The sequence below is a fragment of the Mytilus trossulus genome, chromosome 1, assembly GCF_036588685.1.
Source record: "Mytilus trossulus isolate FHL-02 chromosome 1, PNRI_Mtr1.1.1.hap1, whole genome shotgun sequence".
NCBI lineage: Eukaryota > Metazoa > Mollusca > Bivalvia > Mytilida > Mytilidae > Mytilus > Mytilus trossulus.
The window spans coordinates 99366854-99388749 of record NC_086373.1 but is presented as its reverse complement, the minus strand read 5'-3'; the positions used below and the strand labels follow the sequence as shown (position 1 = coordinate 99388749).

General features: G+C 30.9%; 1 protein-coding gene across 1 annotated transcript in view; it reads left to right on the top strand.

Moving 5' to 3' along the window:
• The first annotated feature begins 11925 nt into the window (after positions 1-11925).
• The window catches only part of LOC134705207 (uncharacterized), a 59234-nt gene continuing 49263 nt past the window's right edge, over positions 11926-21896 (top strand). Inside the window, exon 1 of the mRNA XM_063563972.1 lies at positions 11926-14115. Coding sequence (XP_063420042.1) covers positions 11926-14115 — 2190 coding nt within the window. The remainder of the gene's footprint in view (positions 14116-21896) is intronic.

The following is a 21896-nucleotide window of genomic DNA, read 5'->3' as shown; positions in this document are numbered from 1 at the left end:
ACATATTAAGAGTTCTTCTTTCCCTCTTATGAAGCTTAAAATCTTTGGTCATGAAAACATCGCAATGAAATATATTAAAAGACCATACATACAAATAAAAATTGTTGCAAAAAAGCACTATCCTTCATTTTATGTCTTTTTACTCTTAATTTATAATGGCCTTTATTTGTCTTTTCTCAATGATTGGTGAGATTTGAACATCGATAACATACCTTCGACTTTATAATTTACAGCATCCCTTATATTTAACTAAGTATACATAGTATTGTAACTTTAAGCTAGGAATCAAAAAGAATTGCATTTCTTACAAATAGTCTGAAAAACTCAACAGGTAAGTAGTTTCCCATAACTGAAAGAGAAATCAGGTTTGTCTACGTTTGAATCTGAGACTACTAGTCTCAGTTTGAATTTACAAAATATTATCTATTTAAGTTATTCACATTAAAATTAAATCTTATATTGCATGTTAACAGATCATCATCGATTTATAAAGTATCATAACGCGTAAAAGATGAGTCTACTTTGGTAAAATGAATACTTATAACATATTAATTATAATTAATATCATCCGGACAGAAGAACCAATTGGATACCTACATGACGGCTCATTGACTATCATCATTGAATAATTCATTGGTGGAACTCAAATATCATTTCATAGAATTAATACAATATAAGTGCAAGAAAGATTGACAGTCTTGTGCGTTTGAGGTTCTGTAATGTAAGTTTTCATTTTATTATTTACTTTATGATTTTTTTATTTTTTCATGATTATGTTGATGGTCTCGTGTATTAGAATAATTTAGAGAAATTTAACTTAAGCAACTGATATCATCTTCCAGCCTCTTAATGTGTTTCCAATTTTACTGAATTTAAACCATGCATCAATGATTTTATTCGTTTGTTCCTCCCTGGTTGTGATTTTACTACAAGTAACTTAACAACTGCTACATGTGTAAACGAATTGAAGGAATTTGTCTTTACCTTTCGAATTAAGTGTTTCACCATTTTTACTTACATGTCATGCTTATTTTCCTTTTTTGATTTTCCTTTTTACTTTTGATAACTTTTTTTGACATCCCACCCTTCCCAGATACATACACATTTTGGTTAAGTCTGCATCTATTAAATGTATACGCCTTTTAATCATAAAACATCGTTGTCACTGTGTGTTAAGGAAACCTATTTGATAAATATATCATCGAACAAGCTGACAGTTTATCAAAGTTCTGAGTAGGTGTCCGTGAGACTTAAGTTTGTGCCATTTGATTAGGGATTTTCCGTTTCGAATTTTTCTTGGAGTTCAGTATTTTGTGATTTTAACTTTTAACGATTACTTTTTTTGTTTTTATATAGTGCTACGAATGAAATCGTGGGCATCAATCTCTCTTTGGACTACATAGGAGCGTTATTATCCCGTATCTTGTGGTCTAAGTAATGTCTTATAAGCTTTTTATGATTTTCTTTTTTGAATTTTATGCTGATGTGGAGGTTTTGGCGTAAGAAACCAAGGCTACGAATTGACTTGTGATGATATTGGATTAGATCATTTGCGATGGTGCAGCTCATGTATTTATATTTTATGCTTTCATGCTCCAGAGTATGATTGTTATGCTTTTAATTCCACTTGATTATGTTTTCTTTTATGTGACTTCGTTTTTCAATTTTGTGCAGATCGTTTTGGGGTTAAATACAAGTCGTATGAATTTTTGTGATCCGCTGGCTTCAAGATTGTTTGTGATATCGTCAATTCATTCAAGTGGTTGTGTATTTCTTGATTATTTTTTTTATCCTTGTACCATGCTGAAGAGGTTGAATGAGGGTTTTTTTTACTTCTGCATATTTCTTGATGTTACTGGTTATTATATCTTCTATCATTTTACGAAAGATGTAACGGATAATAGCATATGGTATGTATTTCTCACCTTTCGTGTATGCCGGTTTGACATTTGCAGTTCTCCAGTCATCGGTTATTTATCCGGTCTTATTATCCATTGTGAATGATGGTTATGATCAGAGTAATTTTGATAACTATATATATATATCTCCTTAAGTATCATTAATTTGATTTTGTCTAGCACAACATTCATGTAAGGGATGGGCTTTTTAAGTTGTTTACCACTCCATTATTAAATATGATAATATTTCGGCTGTCTAAACATTGTTTTCGTATTTCTGTCGTGAGTCGGAATCGGAGAGGCATAGTTTTAGATTTTTAGGATTATATATAGTACCGGTATAATAGATTACTTGGAGATCTGTAACTGTTGGAATCGTGATAATATTATTTCACAGTTCGTGTGGGGTAATGATTTTTCAGAGCTTAGTCAATTTTTGGCTTTGACTACCCCACTCCACGTTTTATTTCCCTTTCTATCCTTTCGATCAATGCAATTATCTGGTAGCAATTTTTGGTTGTCTGTAAGTAATTATTCTAGCAGTGTTTCTTTTATAACATTACAACTGGATTTGTTATATACATTAAAGATTTTGACTTGTTTTTTTTTTAAATTATTTATGGACTAACAGATAACAACTGGAGTTTAAAACATTTAAGATCCTTATTGATATACCCTTGAAGTAAGAATTGTGTGGTCTTCGTCTTACATTTTCTTCTTTTGGTGCTTTACTGATTTCAGGTGTGCCTTCTTGTAGTTATGTAAAACTATTGATTGGAATAGTTGTCTGTCGACCCTTACCACGAGGAATTGTAGTTTTAACTTAAAAGAGTTTTCACAAATCATACAGATGTTTCCATCATCTAGAAGGGAAGCGAACAGTTGTCAGTTGATATGAACTCATTAATCTGAAGTACCGCAGTAAATGGCTCTGTCATCCCAGCTCACATGCAAATCAAATATTCCGCAGGGGTATTTGGTGCCATCATTGTGTTGGTTCTGGGTTTGGATTTACGGCACTTTCGTTTGCTATAATAAGAACACTAAACCTGATTTGATTTGATTTTGATTTTGGTGTTTTAACGCCACTTTATAGCACCGCATTTAGGCTATTTCGTGGCGGCCAGTTTTTATTGGTGGAGGAAGCCGGAGTGCCCGGAGAAAACCCACTGAACATTATGGTACAGATTTACATTCATAATGATAAGTTGATTTTAGCCTAAGTATTGATGTTTATAAGCAGGTTATATCCAGTTTGTAACTACTCTTCATTTTCAAAACTTGTAATAGATTCATTTTCCATGCTCCTTTGTATTCTTTGAGTTTGGTGTTTATCTAGTATAAATATTTTCCACTTTTTTTATGGAAATATTACATGCTGCTGACCTAAGATCAATAAAAAGTCGGTAATTCCTTCTGATTGCATTGCTGCATTTTGACTAATGATATCAACACTTTCAAATGTTCCAGCGATGAACAAATATTCTAGTAATAACTCTCTGTTTTGGCATGCCTTTGTATTGTGTCAAAAAACAATTTAACTTTTTCTTCGAATTTTCAACTTCTTTTTTTTACAACAGAAAATTTGTAATACGTGACTCAATGAAGACATTTAGATTAATAAATCGCAGAATATTCTATGTTGACAATGAAGTGTTTTGGGAAAAATAAAGCCTGTCATATTATGCAGCTTTTAATTACATAAAATCACTTTCGGAATATTGCAGTAACATCAAGTCGGAAAAGTATATAAAAAAGGTGAACAAAATAATCCCGTAAGACTGCATGTAAATTGAATTGTTAATGTATAATGCATTTACATTTTACAGCTAAGCACGGAAATGTTGACATTAGAGGTAAACAATTTAATGTGTAGACTGATATCTGATTAAATAAATCATCGAATTGGGATTCAAACCTCAGACATTCCTCAAAAACAAATAAGATATGAAAACAGATAACATATGCGATTAAAGAATTATAATGCTTGGTGTGTCTGAGTATTATCATTGAATATACTTCTTAGATAATGCCTCGTTGTATCCTGGCATATTTCAAAAAGTTGTTTCATATAAATTATTGCAACTATGTTATTCCTGTATTCAACTTTAAATAGGATTTACTTCTGTACCACAGCCTAGTTAAGGCTTAGGCTTAGGCTTCAGATAGGGTGAGAAATTGAACTTCACAAAGTTTACCATTCTCTTTATTTGGCGTTGTGTTATTATAACCAGGAAGATTTGGAAAATTGGGACTTACAAATAAATCAAATTGAGACAATATAATTTAAGTGCTAAAGTGACAATTTGTTTATCCGTCTATCTAACATTTTATATTTCTTTGTGTTTAATTAATTCTATTGTTATATATATGTTTGTCGTAATGGAGATAACTCTGACGATGACAAGTTAATCCGTTGGACACTAATCCTTACCTATAGAAACTGTTTTTATATATGCTTATAATATACTAGATTATGGAGTGTGTGTCCGAGCGAGAACTGCTCTTGTTCATTACTTTAGGAATATTTATCAAAAAGTAGTATTTCAATATTCAGCCCCATTCTACTATTTAGTCAGCCATCAGTCCTACCCTGATATACACTATCTTTTTCGGGTAATTTATACTGATAGCGTTTGACATTTTCAGCCGAACAAATTTATCAATTTTACATAACTTAAATTATTGTATGCTGGTTCATATTCTGGACGCCAATCTTTGCTCCTTTATTATGTAATTCACTAACAAAACAATTATGAAGCTTAGAAATGGAAAAATACTAAATACTAAACTTGTTCAAAGGGTATCTACACGTCTAAATCTTCAAAATCGGTTATCTAAAAATACTACCATCGCTAACATTTTTAACAATAAAAATCGTGGTTACCCTTCTATCGATAAGTGTCATGCCAAAAAATGACTTACATGTCCCCGTCTTTCCACCAACAATACGATAAGGTCCACGTTTAATGGTCGCACATTTTCTTTAAATTTTGAAACTGATATAACTTGAAAAACAAACAGTATTATTTATTTACTCACATGAAACAAACCGGGGTGTGGTATTCAGTACGTAGGAGAAACTGGACGATATTTATCTAAACACACTCAAGAACATCTGTATCGTTTTAAAAGACCAAATAAATTCAAAAGTATCATTTACCAACACCTTAAGAAGCACAACCATTCTTTTAAATATTTAGCAGTTCAACCTTTAGAAGTAGTAAATAAGCAGCCTGGTGAATCGCATTCAAAGTTTGTACGATCACGGAAAATAATTGAATTAAATTGGATTAAAAAATTACAGACAGTTTACCCTCTCGGTCTAAATGATGATATCATGGGAATTGGTAATATATCTAGAACCAATTCCGTTAACATTTTGGATATAGTTTCTAAAACTGTTCGTAAAAACCGTTCTCACGGTCGTAGAACAAATCGCAATCAAAGAAAATTTCGGGCCAATCATACCAATATTTCGGAACTTATTTCTATTTCAAAAAACAACGGCAGACATTATCTGTTAACAAAACTCTGTTCGTTACCGGTTAATAAGTTAAATAAAATTTTGGAGGATTGCAACACAATTTCATATAGCAGTCCTAAGTATGAAATTGTTCAAATTATTATGGCATATTGTTATTCTAAATTATTTCCCAAAATTGATCGCCCTGAAGATCATAAAAAACATTTTATTAAAATTAAGTATGTCAATAAAGGCTTTGATTTTGTAAATATTGCCGGTATATTTAACGACCATTCTGTTAAAGAACAAATTCCTGGATATTTTGACAATACTGAGCTACCTCTTATTTGTTATATTTACAAGAAATCTACCCGGAAATTTGTGTTTAATTATAGTCAATTGTGTAAAGATGTTAATATCAGTGAAAATACACCTACTTCATGTAATTGCAGTAATTCCGAATATATTTATGGACCCATTTTCCATGTTATAACAGGAGATCTTAACATCGTTCAAGACCGAGAGTTAAAATCATTCCTCAGTAAAGGACCTAAATATCGTCCCCCGTCAATTATTAATTGGAATGAGTGTCGTAATATCATCCACGACTCACTCCATACTTACTGTATGAAATGGATAAAACGGGAAAAAGCTGACAAAAAATCTTTGGACTCTTTTTTTAATTCAGTAATGAAGATAGTTGATATACGTATTCAACATTTTAAAGAACATTTTACTATTAACAATAACCACAATAAACCTATTTCTCGTATCAAACATAAACTAAAAGAACTAGCCAAGGAATTTGTTTTTGTCCCGGCCGATAAAGCTGCTAATAATATTATTATTGTTTGACGTAAATTTTACATTGAGGTTCTGAAAAAGGAAATCACCAATTCACCAACATTCCAACTGACTCCATTTTCAGAAAACGAAATCTGTAACAAACATAAACTTTTAGCCACCGCTTTACAAGCAGAGCCAAATACAATGAAAGTCCCAACTATGTATTGGCTTCCGAAGCTACACAAAACCCCTTACAAATATAGATTTATTTCGTCTTCAAGCCATTGTTCAACTCCTAAATTGTCTATTCTTCTTACCAGCACACTTGGTACAATTAAAAACCTTATAATAAATTGTTCAAATAAGGCCTTCGAAAATAGTGGAATAAATTACTTTTGGAGTGTCAAGAACTCGTTGGAAGTACTTGATAAATTGCATGCTTATATTGGTGATTTTGAATCTGTTCAAAGTTTTGATTTTTCTACCCTGTATACCACATTGCCTCACATTCTCATTAAGAAAAAATTCACAAACCTAATTAAATGGGCATTCAAAAAATCAGAATGTGAATATATATGTTCAAACTCTTTTAGGTCATTTTTAAGTAGCAATAAACAAAAAAACTATGTTAATTGGACATGCTTTGATACTATATATGCTCTTGAATTTTTACTAGATAACATTTGTGTTCGCTTTGGGGATTCCGTATATCGTCAGATTATCGGAATTCCAATGGGGACTAACTGTGCACCACTTATTGCGGACCTCTTTTTGTATTGTTATGAGTTACAATTTATGACAAAAATAAGCAAAGACCCATCAAAACAACATCTGATAAACAAATTTAATACTACTTTTAGATATTTGGATGATATTTTGGCTCTCAATAATGACGACTTCAGTATGTATATTAATGAAATTTATCCTGCTGAACTTACTTTAAATAAAGCTAATACTAACAATGACCACTGCCCTTTCCTCGATCTTGATATCTATATCACTAACGGAAAGCTGAATACTAACATTTATGATAAAAGGGATGATTTTTCATTTCCTATCGTTAATTATCCGTTTTTAGATGGTGACGTTCCCTTGTCACCATCTTACGGTGTTTATATATCTCAACTTGTACGATTCGCTCGTGTATGTAACAATGTTTAAGAATTTAACGAGAGAAATTTATGTATTACTGAAAAATTATTACACCAGGGTTTTCGATATCACAAACTAGTCAAAACATTTACTAAATTTTATCATCGGTATAAAGACATCATTCGTAAATATAGCTCAACATGCAGACTTATTATACGTTCAGGTATTTCACATCCAATTTTTTATGGAAATATTCTTTATAAAGCACAAAGGTGTCAGTATTCACCTCAGAAACTTACAAAACCTTTGAATAGACTTATTAAGAAGGGATATAATTACGATACTGTTGTCAAGTCATTAAAGATTGCATATTTTGGCGTTAATATTGAGTCACTGATAAGGTCTTTGCGTCGGAACTAAACACATTTATTCTAAAAAACAGTTGTTGGCATGACACGGGTTATGTTCTTCTCATATATGTTATGATGGTATGATACTAAACCCCTAACGGGAAGGATTGTGCCTGATGTTCATATGCTGATATCATAATCTTTCAGTCAGTTTAATTGAAGTCTGGAGCTGGCATGTCAGTTAACTGCTAGTAGTCTGTTGTTATTTATGTATTATTGTCATTTTGTTTATTTTCTTTGGTTACATCTTCTGACATCAGACTCGGACTTGTCTTGAACTGAATTTTAATGTGCGTAATGTTATGCGTTTACTTTTCTACATTGGTTAGAGGTATAGGGGGAGGGTTGAGATCTCACAAACATGTTTAACCCCGCCGCATTTTTGCGCCTGTCCCAAGTCAGGAGCCTCTGGCCTTTGTTAGTCTTGTATTATTTTAATTTTAGTTTCTTGTGTACAATTTGGAAATTACTATGGCGTTCATTATCACTGAACTAGTATATATTTGTTTAGGGGCCAGCTGAAGGACGCCTCCGGGTGCGGGAATTTCTCGCTACATTGAAGACTTGTTAGTGACCTTCTACTGTTGTTTTTTTATTTGGTCGGGTTGTTGTCTCTTTGAGACATTCCCCATTTCCATTCTCAATTTTATTTGGTATGTTATTTTGTGGTCAGTTTAGGTCTTAGGTCTGGTACTGTCCGGACCTTGCTAATAAAGTTTAAAGTATTGGTATTCCGTCTTTGACCTACTACAACACGGAAAACTCCCAGTTATATTATCTTGGTTCCATATGTGACGATTCTTATTGCTCCTTATTGCAAAGTGTACTTATAAAATCAAGGATATTGTCCCAGACAATATCACTGTATTCCAAAATGGTGTAAAAAAAGGGTAAATGGTTTTAAATTCTCCTTTTCCTTTTAAATTGAACTTCAGCTTTCCGAGAAGGCTACTCGTTGAAGAGCCTTACCAATAATCATTTTTACATGATTATTCCAAATTTCGTCCTTATTTATAATAAAACCTTAATGTTCAAGTAAGTAAGTAAGTAAGTAAGTAATTTTTATTGGTTTAAAATCCAAAATTACAGGATTGATACCAAGACAATACAAATTTGTTATACACAAACATACAAACATATATATATATCATACCAAATTTATAAACATTATATGAGGAGGTGGTACCACAAAGTTATTTAGTGCTTAATAGAGCATTTCTAGAAATGTACATGTCGCTTATAAATTTAACAATAATTCTAATTATATCAGTCTCAACACACGTATACAAAAATTTAAATCTTGCTTCATTAGTCATATTGAAAAAAGAGGGAACTATTTCACTAATTCTGGAAAACAGTTGGTCTCTAATTATATTTAATTTTGAACATTTTAAAGTGAAATGAAATTCATCTTCTACTTCTAAGAGACACAAAGGACAAATTATTTCTTCTACAGGGGTTTTAGTGTGACGCCCTTGTTCAATTCTAAGAACACTATTACTAATACGAATTTTAGCAAAATGCCCTATTACTTTTCTGTCTATATTTAACAATAAATAGGTTTCCAATTTATAATTTTCTTTAAGCTGTCTATATGTTCTCAGCTTATTACCATGTACTGATTTATTATATCAAAATATATTTTCTTTCCAATAATTAAGATATCTATTATTAAGTTTGGTATGAATTGCATATAATAAACGCTTTTTTGAAATAGTATCATGATTTTTCCAAACATGTGAAAAATTTAATGTAGCAAGTAACTGTTCAATCTTTTTAGCAAATCCATTGGTTAATTGCAGGTTGGAACAATATACATCTTTTAGTAAACAATTGTTATCAGATTTTATGACATGCAACCAGAATCCAATTGACAGTTTTAAAGCTTCTATAAAAACTGGATACATACCAAGTTCAGCTAGTACTGCTAAATTGACAGCTGATTTATTTACTCCAATTAAAGTTTTTGCAAATTTAATTTGGACTTTGATGGTATCCAATGACCAATATTTTGACTCTAGATTTGTAATATCTTTTATCATATACAGAGACCAAACTTCGCTACAATAAAGAAGTATAGGTTTAACACAAGCATCAAAAAGCTTTAAGTGAGGTAATACATTGATATTTTCAGAAAATAACAGTTTTCTAATACAAAATATAGCTTTTGAGGCTTTTTTACAAAGAAGTCTCACTGCCTCTGTAAAACTACCAGATGGTTTAAACAGTATACCCAAATATTTATATTCTGTACAGTGTTCAAGTGACTCTACTTCTGTGATAATATTATTATAAAAAATAGTGGGTGTTAATGTTTGTGGTGCTAATATTTTAGATTGTCATTATTTATATTTCGTTATGGTTTGAAATTAACAATCCATTGATTAGACTAACTATGTATCTTCTTAATATATTTAGTAAATCTTTCTGTTGCTTCATATTAGTTACCAACAACTATATAAATTGACGAGAAGTCAGCACATAATGTAATTACACATTATATGTCATTAACTGTCTGACTCATTTATGATTATGATATATAAGAAATAGAATGGTAATCAAGATGGACCCTTGAGATACCCTAGCTGTTGGGCGATTTTCGACCAATGTCAATTTGTTGCCATCTTGAGTTCAAATAAATCTAAAACCAAAGTATCAATGCTCCATTAATTCCCATTCATTTAGCTTACAATGTAAGCCTTTGTGCCAAACTCGGTCAAATGCTCGACTTATGTCGAATAAGATTATCCTACCTCTTTTCCTGCATCCGATGATTTTCCAAAATTATCGGTTTATTGTCGAATCACCATGGATAAAACAAGACTGGAATTGAGTGATTTTGCTAATAGTAATAGAGAATTTGGGATAATGAAGATAAAAAGGTAGTATTTGAAAATTAGCCTCACCATTGTCTTCACAGTATTTAATAGCAAAGATATTTGTCTATAATTCAGTAAAATGTCTTTGCCATCTTTATTTTATAGACTGGTATAATATTTGCTAGTTTCTGCACATCTGAAAAGCTTCCTGTCAACAGAGATCGATTCAAAAAATGATTTTACAAATGAATATTTCAAGACACTTGCTACGGACCTCAGAAGTCTTGGTTTGATTATATCAATTGTGTGTGATGTAAATAGATATATTTCGAACTTTTATTTACGAAGGTTTCATCGTAGTTGATAATTTTTTACAGACTAATTTCTTTGAACTTAAAAAAATAGGCGAACCGTTTTACTCATATGTTCCTTATCATTGGCCTTGAATTGTAATTTGGTATATATAATATATGTACCATCGGTTAGATTACCACCCTTTTGTAGTGTATAGAGGTGGTGTCATGTACTGTTGTCTCAGACTGTTGTATATACATAACTCTTTTATCTTTCTTATTGTGAGTAAAAGATGAAGAAATTCTTATAACTTTAGGTAAATTGTAAGAAGATCAAGTTGAGTTTGGTCCTGGATGATTTATACTGATTAATGAAAGGTTTAAAATTATACGGACGAAGGAGTTTCATTTATAAATTTTGTGCGGCATTTCTTAATTAAGCATTTATTTTAGATTTTTTTAAGGCATTGTACAGTTTTACTATTGATGGCATAAATCCATTTCAATATTTAGCAAGTAACATAACTCACTATTGTTAATTGGAAAATCGAAATTCAAAATGTATCTTTTTCATTTTTAATTGAATATAAACAAGTTTTAATATACGATCTCTGAATTGAATCAAACACCCAGTTTTATGATATTCTTATCTTACGACCTGTTGCAACATTGTTGTTTGCTGATACCAGTACTTTTACAAGGATGGTCAGTATCTATTCTTGGTCCCTTTGTTTTCAATTTTAAAATATTAAATTTCAAACGTTCATAGCTCTTTTTTTCAGAAGTCCAAAGATCTAAAACTGGCAAAATGTACCTTACTTTTTTTAAATTCATGCATTTGTATTATTATTCCAGATTGCTAGTTTATATGTTCTGGAATGAACACCAGCCTTTTAACTTTTATTTGATACCCCAATTAATCAAATTTTCTACATATTTTGATAGTTAAACCCATCTGCAGGAACTATTTTGTTTAATATACATTCTTAAGAGTTCGGAATTAGTGGTGTTACACCTACAGAGCAATGGAAAAAATGAAATTGTGACAGAATACAAACTTATCTATCAATGCAAAAACTATAGAAAAAATTGATACCATTTTATTTTTATCCATATAAGTTAACAATGCTTTATTTTTATTTTTGTTAGATGAACTACAAAATGCTTTTCGCTTTTACTTACTTATTTGGAATACATGATGAATCCTATCGTTTTAATCAATGCAGTGGAGAAGTGACCAATCCCGATAATTTCTTTGGGCAATATGTGACGGCCTGTGGATTTGGATATCTTTGCAACAATGGTTTGGAAAATTCGACTGGTTTGAATGTTCCCAGGAATCTAGGACCTTGTCCATCTTGTTCATGTGATAATGACTGCTTTTCTAGAAATGAGTGTTGTCCTGATAAACTGTTTACTCGACCATGGACAGCATGTGAATCTACCTCAATTAATAGTCTATATGAAACTTATCTAGTCAAGTATCCTTTGATAGGCAAATGCCCTGTAAATGCTTTACATGAGGATACGCTGTCATGTTATGACCCAGATAATCGTATCACTGCGTCCACATATCAATACAGGCATATACCGGTGAATTCCAATCGAACACAACTGTCTTATAAGAACATTTTCTGTGCCTTATGTCATGCAGAAGATCCAGCAGATTTAGACAAATGGGATATATACATCAGCAATAGCAGCTGTGAACCAGAAGTGTATAACATTGAATCTTCGTTCTCCTTTTCCGAGTTAGCCGATCATAGACTTCATACGTTTTGTGATACATGGTATATACCTAAATCTTACAATGTAGTTCCCCAATGTTCTAGTAAAGATAAAATCATATATAACGATTGCAATATAACAGGAACTTGGACAGCTTTTAACGTTGACATATATCATGCTTGCCGCTCAGGCTATGGTCCATCTTTTCGATTATACAGTAATATATTTTGTTTTATGTGTAATCCACCTAGTAGACAACACATTCCGCTCATATCTTCTTGCAATTCAAACATATTGAATACAATGTATGGGAGTGATCTGATCACTTTGTGTAACAAACAAGAATTGTCATCTATAACTTTTCCTTACAAAAATGTATTTTGCTACCTCTGTCACTTGGTAATGAAAGATGACCTACTTCACAAACCTTTTTCTGCGACAGACAACGAGTTTCTGTTGGGAAAGTCCGTCGTTTACACTTATAAAAATATTCGGCTGAACAATTTGGATCATGTTGTAAAAAAACGCGCTGATGTTTCTTTAGAGTTGCCTGTTTTCTATGACAAAACTTCGTTGGTTTTGAATGGTGTTCATTACAATCTGTCTTCTCTGCTACTGACAAAAGTGTTATCATCTCTAACAAATATTTGCAATAAAAATCTTCTTCCTCGTAATATTCGTAACTTAACCACACAGAACTGTGACTGTGATCCGAAATGTCTTTTTACCAATAAGTGCACCTGCTGTGTGGATGTTTCAATATCATACCCATTAGAGTGCTTGACGTCATTATTTGTAGTAACAAATGGATGTTATGGTGATAAACACATTGGCAAACCGTATTTTTCTACTATTAAGTTTCTCTGTGAATCAAATACCGTTTACGGATCTCTTCCAGTAGTCTTTGATGGGATAGACTACAAGAATATTTTCTGTTATATTTGTAACAGCGATTATAAAGTTGTGAATGATACACTTGTTGTTCCTTCCGGCTATTACATCAGAGATACGATTATCACATGTGCCAAAACTATTCCTTTGTCGTATAGCGTCACATTCGATGATATATTAACACATGCACGAAATTCGAGGTGTAAATTTACATTCGATACAAAAGACGATACTCCAAGAGGATGTGTACAGTATCATCGCCAACGTTGTGATTTATCGCCTGATGTACCCATAGAATTATTTGAAGTCTGTCATACATTGTCGGATGAAAATCTGTATCCATATGCACAGTATAAGAATGAGATTTGTTATATTTGCGATAACTATGACAGAAGGAAATCTTTAAATGACACAATTCAAACATGCAGTGCCGCTTATGGTAACACATCACTTGCAAGCGTGTGCTATGATTTGCCGATGTCACAGTCAGACATCATATTTCCGTACAAGAATTCCTTTTGTAAACTTTGTAATCAGGAATGTTTTCCTAATTGTCATTTCGATGAACCGAGTCCACCAGTGCCAGACTGCCTAGGTGATGTGAGTGCAATTGGTATCGTGGATCCCCCATCTTTACGACAAGTTTTTGGAATTCCGGTGGAAGAGATTAGCATAAATCAAGAAGAATCACACGTCGTTCTTAATTATACACAAATGTTTGATAGGATAAATGTAAGTGAAATAATTTTAGGCTATTTTATCTATAATACTAAAATAACGAGGTCCAATTTGTCAGCCGTCATCGGGTAAAAACGACAAATCAAAGAATTCAACTTTATATATAGCTAATATATGACAATGGTGTAGATTAAAAATTACACCACTCCAGACCCTTTTGTTTTCCACATAATTAATATTGCCAATAATTAACAAGTTCCGGGTCGAATCCGATACCGATATCAATAGTATATTTTCTTATCTGTTACCTGTTACCTAGTCTTTATCTTCCTCCTCTAGCAGGAGCTTCGCTTCTCTTTACGTTCCGCATCTGACAGGCGCACCACAACAGTTTAACGGTGTATTCAGTATTTTGCTATATACACGGGTCATAATCACAGGGTTGACACTACTTAATTCAATCATTGTCAAATTGTTCCCTATTGTAGTATTTTAATCAGTAAGACTTTCTTCTAAGATATCTGGACATCTGGGGCTTGATTGCTAAGGCGGTTTTATGTCACGGCTCCCACAAAAAGTATGATTTAATGTGTATCAGATGTGATTTGATAATTAATTTTTGATCAGACGAAGTTGGAAACTTTTACAGTCGTAAGATGTCAAATTCAGCAAATAATACAAATAATACAATTGAAAATTCAGAGGTAAACCAAACCAATGACAAAAACAATATGGCGGACACCATCGAGACTTACTCTTCAATATTGCAAAAACAAAACACCAAAAACAATTATGATGTTGAAGATGTAAAACCAGTTTTCATATTAGAAACTGACTTGTTTGGCAACACTAAACCAAGCAGAGACCAGTTTCTAACACACATAGAACTGTACAAAACCATTGACGCTACAATATGCCCAGCCAGTCATCTCAAAGGGTTGCAGCGTGTTCGAGGGTTATGGAGAATCTATTTTGATTCTGAGATCGATAGAGAATCCCTCATTACATCTGGCATAACAATTCGGAATAAATATATCCAGGTTTACAGTAGACACCCAAGGATAATAGTTAATGAAAGACCAACTTACCTGAGAGTACGTGTAAACCAGATGCTCCACAGGGCGTAGCTTTATACGACCGCAGAGGTTGAACCCTGAATGGTTGGGGCAAGTATGGACACAACATTCAAGCTGGATTCAGCTCTAAATTTGGATTGTGATTAAATAGTTGACACAGCATAGGTTTCTGACACAGAATGAATGTGTTCTAATGAACTTAAAATTTTGGTTTTCTCTTACAGCAATTCACTATGCTGTTGAATATTAATCCTCTCAAAAAAATGTTTGAAGAAATTTTCTTTTTATTTAGTGTGAAATTTCAAATGAGAAAATTGAACCCAATTTTTTTAATCACATCCCCCTTTCCCTTATTCCAAAACTAATCTCAATTAAAATTTCTAATGGAGTTTGCAATAATAACTACTCATTTAAATACATCATAAAATATTAAGATGTAAAAAACTGCTTGTTATCACTGAATGGTAAAGATTATTTTAATTTATCAGTTGGTAGTAAAAAGTGAATATACATTGTATATTGTACATAACAAAGATTTAAGTTGATTCTGGACAAAGAAAGATAACTCCAATTAAAAAAATGCTTGCAATTAGATATTTCTTGCTTACTATTCTGGACAAAGAAAGATAACTCTAATTAAAAAAAAATGCTATTTCACAATATTGTGTAATTAGATATTTCTTGCCATTGCGCAATACTGTGCAATTGAAAAGACTTGCTATTGCACAATACTTAATATAATAATTTTAGATCCTGATTTGGACCAACTTGAAAACTGGGCCCATAATCAAAAATCTAAGTACATGTTTGGATTCAGCATATCAAAGAACCCCAAGATTTCAATTTTTGTTAAAATCAAACTAAGTTTAATTTTGGACCCTTTGGACTTTAATGTAAACCAATTTGAAAACAAGACCAAAAATGAAGAATCTACATACACAGTTAGATCTGGCATATAAAAGAACCCCATTTATTCAATTTTTGATGAAATCAAACAAAGTTTAATTTTGGACCCCGATTTGGACCAACTTGAAAACTGGGCCAATAATCAAGAATCTAAGTACATTGTTAGATTCAGCATATCAAAGAACCCAACCGATTCATTTTTTGTCAAAATCAAACTAAGTTTAATTTTGGACCCTTTGGACCTTAATGTAGACCAATTTGAAAACGGGACCAAAAGTTAAGAATCTACATACACAGTTAGATTCGGCATATCAAAGAACCCCAATTATTCAATTTTGATGAAATCAAACAAAGTTTAATTTTGGACCCTTTGGGCCCCTTATTCCTAAATTGTTTGGACCAAAACTCCAAAAAATCAATACCAACCTTCCTTTTATGGTCATAAACCTTGTGTTTAAATTTCATAGATTTCTATTTACTTATACTAACGTTATGGTTCGAAAACCAAGAAAAATGCTTTTTTGGGTCCCTTTTTGGCCCCGAATTCCTAAACTGTTGGGACCTTTACTCCCAAAATCAATACCAACCTTCCTTTTGTGGTCATAAACATTGTGTTTAAATTTCATTGATTTCTATTTACTTAAACTAAAGTTATTGTGCGAAAACCAAGAATAATGCTTATTTGGGCCCTTTTTTGGCCCCGTATTCCTAAAATGTTGAAACCAAAACTCCCAAAATCAATCCCAACCTTTCTTTTGTCGTCATAAACCTTGTGTCAAAATTTTATAGATTTCTATTAACTTTAACTACAGTTATAGTGCGAAAACCAAGAAAATGCTAATTTGGGCCCTTTTTGGCCCCTAATTCCTAAAATGTTGGGACCAAAATCAATACCAACCTTGGACGTCTGGTTTTTAAATAGATTATCTTCTTTTAAGAAATATTAATTTTGTCATCCAATTTTTCACCGCTTACAAATGTCCGTTTTATTTCATACATAAACTTTTAAGTATCAGTATGTTTTTAATTCATATTGTTTCGTTTCGTTTCGCGTACGGCTCTGATATTGACCATTTTACCTGCTGGTTTTATGATACTGAATGCATGGTGTCCTAATTAAGGTTGTGCTAGTCCACAGTGTGGGAGGTTTTTAATTTAATCTTATTTACGCTGAAATTAAGACGGTACTAAGATCCAATATCAGCAAATTGGAACCAAGATACTGTTACAAGGTATCTACAAAAACTCATCATAGATGGATACCAGAATATCCCTCTTATTGCCCCTTTTCTATTTTGATATTTTAAGCAAACATTTAAAAAATCAAACTTTCAAAAAGTGAAATAATCAAAATTGCGCGTTAGGTTTAGTATTTGAAAAGTTTGATCAAATTTCTAAACTATCAAATTTATAAACGATATTTAGAACTTTCATATTTTAATAATTTGGTTAAAATTTCAAAATTTCAAAACTTTAACACAATTTGAAATTTTGATATTTTAAAACTTTGATCAATATTCCAAAAATCTAAAATTTCAAAACTTTTTAAAACTTTGAATTGATAAGTGTTACACGGACCTCAGACATACCACTTCAATTTGCTAATCAGAATCTGGGTCAGTGTCTGAGTAATGTGAAGGCCATATGCGGTCTGAAAATAGACAATGAAATAAAAAGTAAACAATGTAGTTATCATACTATAAATGTTAAAATGATTATTTACAAAACTGTTGTAAACACTATTGACAATGTTATGTACAATGTGTATATTAATATTAATACTAACTGTATATACCATGTTGTAAACAAATTATGGTAATATTATATATAAGAAAACTTTACTTTTTTTAACTAGAAATCTATGGTAAACAATGAGTGAAACAATACATATATGTTCATTAAACTGTCAAGGTCTTGGTTCAAAAGATAAAAGACAAAGGCTTCATATGTGGATGAAGTATCAGGATTGTAATATTTTATTTGTACAAGAGAGTCATTTTACCTCTACTTTAGAGGAAAAAATTAAAAATGAATTCAAAGGTGATACATACCACAGTTATGTAAATTCACAATCTAGAGGGGTATCAATTTTTATTAGTGATCGCACTGATTATCAATTAATTGATAAATTTCAAGATGAGGAGGGGCGAATAATTTTGATTAACATAGAAATTTCAGAAAGTATATATACTCTAGTTAATATTTATGCACCAAATCTGCCTAAAAATAGGAATGTTTTCTTCAAAAAAGTAAATGACATGATACAGAAAAACAGTTTAGGTATGGTCATAGTTGGGGGAGATATGAATGATACATTATCTAATATTGACAACAAAAAAACCAACAGAAATAATAAAAGAAAACAAAAACCAGTCAACCGTTTAAAAGGGTTAATCAAAACACATAAACTGATAGATATTTGGAGAGATATACATAGAAACAATATACAATTTACATGGAGACGGAAAAATAAGATAAATGAAGCTTCACGCATAGACTACTTTCTTGTTTGTCCAGAAATAATGTCACATATTTATTCAACAGATATAATACCTGCACTTATTTCACATACAGATCACCAAGCTATATCTTTAAAGGTAAAAGGGAGATCACAAACAAAAGGGAAAGGTTATTTTAAAATTGATAATAGTATCTTAGATAATACAGAGTATAAAAATATAATAAAAGGTCTTATCATGAAATATAAAAATAAAACAAAACTTACTGATAAAATAGGCCATCAATGGGATCTGTTCAAAATTGAAGTTCGAGAACATACTGTTGCATACAGTAAAAGAAATGCAAATAAAAATAAAAGTGAAATACACATATTGGAAAATAAGATTAAAAAATTAAATGAAAATATAAACAGAAACTGTAAAGATGATGTTATTAAACATTTGCAAGAAGAATTAATTTATAATGAATGTAAACTAAGAAAAATTTATGAAATAAAAAGTAAAGGAGCTCAAATAAGGTCAAGGATTAAATGGGTAGAAGAAGGAGAGAAAAATACTAAAATTTTTTGGGATAAGAAAAAGCTAGACAGACTAGAAAAACTATAACTGCTTTAAAAGATGAAAAAGGAGTTATACATACAGAATCTTCTAAAATTTTACAAATAGAAAAAGAATTCTATCAAAATATTTATAATAGTACACGTCCAAATGTAAAATCCATAGATAAATATATTAATGATATAAATATTGATCATAAATTAAATAAACAAGAGAGTGAGATAATGGAAGGTACTTTAACCATTGAAGAATGTACTACTTCATTATTCAAGATGAAACTTAACAAATCACCTGGAATTGATGGACTTAGTGTTGAGTTCTATAGGACTTTTTGGGACGATTTAAAAAAAATTGCTGTATCTACATTTAATTATTCTTATAAAAAAGGGGAGTTAACAAGTTCTCAAAAACTAGGGGTTATTTCTCTTATACATAAAAAGAATGATCCACTTTGCTTAAATAATTATAGACCCATAACTTTATTAAATATTGATACAAAATTTATTGCATATTCATTGGCTCAACGCATTAAAAATATACTACCAAATATTATACATAAGAATCAAAATGGTTATGTTAAAAATAGATATATAGGTTATAATATTAGACAAATCCAAGATATAATTGATATCAGAAAGATTTAACATAGAAGGGGCACTACTATTTTTAGATTTCTCTAAAGCATTCGACTCTTTAGAATGGGATTTTATGTTTTCAGCTTTAAAAAAAATGGGATTCCAAAACTCTATGCTTAAATGGATTAAAACTTTATATACAGATATAAAAAGCTCAGTAATAAATAATGGATGGATATCTGAACCCATAAACATTCAATGCGGAATACGACAAGGATGTCCGTGCAGCGCATTAATTTTTGTTATTGCAGTAGAGATATTAGCCTGTAACATAAGGCAAGACCATAACATTAAAGCTTTGAAATTAAGATAGATGGGAAAACACATTCATTAAAAATCAGCCAACTTGCAGACGATACAACACTTTTTCTAAAATCACAAAAAGACATTTCAAAAGTTTTAAATATGATTGAAATCTTTGGCACATTATCAGGACTTAAATTAAACAGATCAAAAACAGAAGGCATATGGTTAGGAAAACACAAACATTGTAAAGAAAAATATGAAAATATCAACTTTACAAACAAACCAGTAAAATGTTTATGAGTTTTTTTTGGTTGTAATAAAAATGATTGTCAAAAGCTCAATGCTGAAAAACAATTAGAAAAATCTGAAAAGATAATTAAAAACTGGGAGAAAAGAAATCTAACCTTATTGGGAAAAATAACAGTTATTAAATCACTGATTCTACCCAATATTACTTTTTTAGCATCTGTTTCCCACATAGAAAAAGAATATATTGATAAATTTAAAAAACTTATATTTCAATTCTTATGGAAAAGCAAAACTGAAAAGATTAAACGTAATGTATTAAGCTATGAATTGCTAGATGGTGGTTTAGAAATGATTGACATAGATAAATACATAGAATCTTTAAAAATTGGGTGGATTAAAAGATTAATATATGGAGAATTTGCCAACTGGAAAGTAATACCATTATTCTATTTTTATAAATTTGGCAAGAATTTCCTTATCTTTCATATGAACATTGATGGTATTAACTCAATTCCTGGTTTAAATAAGCTGCCAGAATTTTATTTGAATGTATTAAAAGCATGGGTAAAAAACAAAAAAATAGAGCAACCAGAAAACTTTAGAACTATTCGGCAACAAGTAATCTGGGGAAATCAATTTATCAAGATTAAAAAAAAAAGCCTTATATTTCAAAATTGGATAAATAGCAAAATCATATATGTAAATGACATCATAGATGAAAATGGTAACATATCAGAGAAATATATTCTACAAAAACTCAATATTAAATGTAATTGGTTGTCAGAATTTTCTCAATTGAAGAAAGCTTTGCCAAAGGAATGGCTAAACATTTTAAGACAAGAAAATTCAAAGAAAACTCAAGTTAAAACAGATTATGTTTTATTTATGAAGAGAAATTGTAATTATACAGAAACATTACAAAACTTGGAAACAAAAAAAAATTATAACATATTCATTCATATTTTATGTGCAAAATACAGACCTCACCAAATGGTTACCAAAAAGTATCAAACTTAGATTAATTGACCAGTTTAAACAAAGTTGGAATTCAGCTATCCAGAGCACATCAAAATGCATTACTTATAGGCTCTTTAAGGAACATTTTGAATTTGAGAATTATTTCAACATCATAAATGACCGAGATATATATACACTTTGTAAATTCCGAACATCGAATCATTCACTGCCAATAGAAAAGGGGAGATGGTATAACATTGATAGAAGCGATAGAAAATGTTCAATATGTACGAAAAGTGAAATCGGAGACGAATACCACTATATTTTTGTTTGCCCGGCTTTACAAGATGAAAGAAGAAGATTTATCCCAAATGAACTAATACCAAGACATAACACTATTGCATTCAACAAACTGTTTAATTCAAAAAAACCAAAGACACTTAGAAATCTCAGCAATTTTATAAGATGTATTATTAGTAAGCTCACTCCTTCTTAACAACCATAATTTATATACCATACCTATACTTATAGGAAGTATTTCTTTATACAATTTTAACTATTACACTTGACTATCAAAATCTATATATATATTCTTTAATATGTTATCTCATCCGAAAATTTTTTAATTTTATGCATTTTAAATGCATAATTTGTTTTTTTTATGTATATTATTTTTCAACTTCTCTGTAACCTTTGTACTTGCATGGTTTTATGAGAATAAACTATCTATCTATCATTCAGAATGAGAT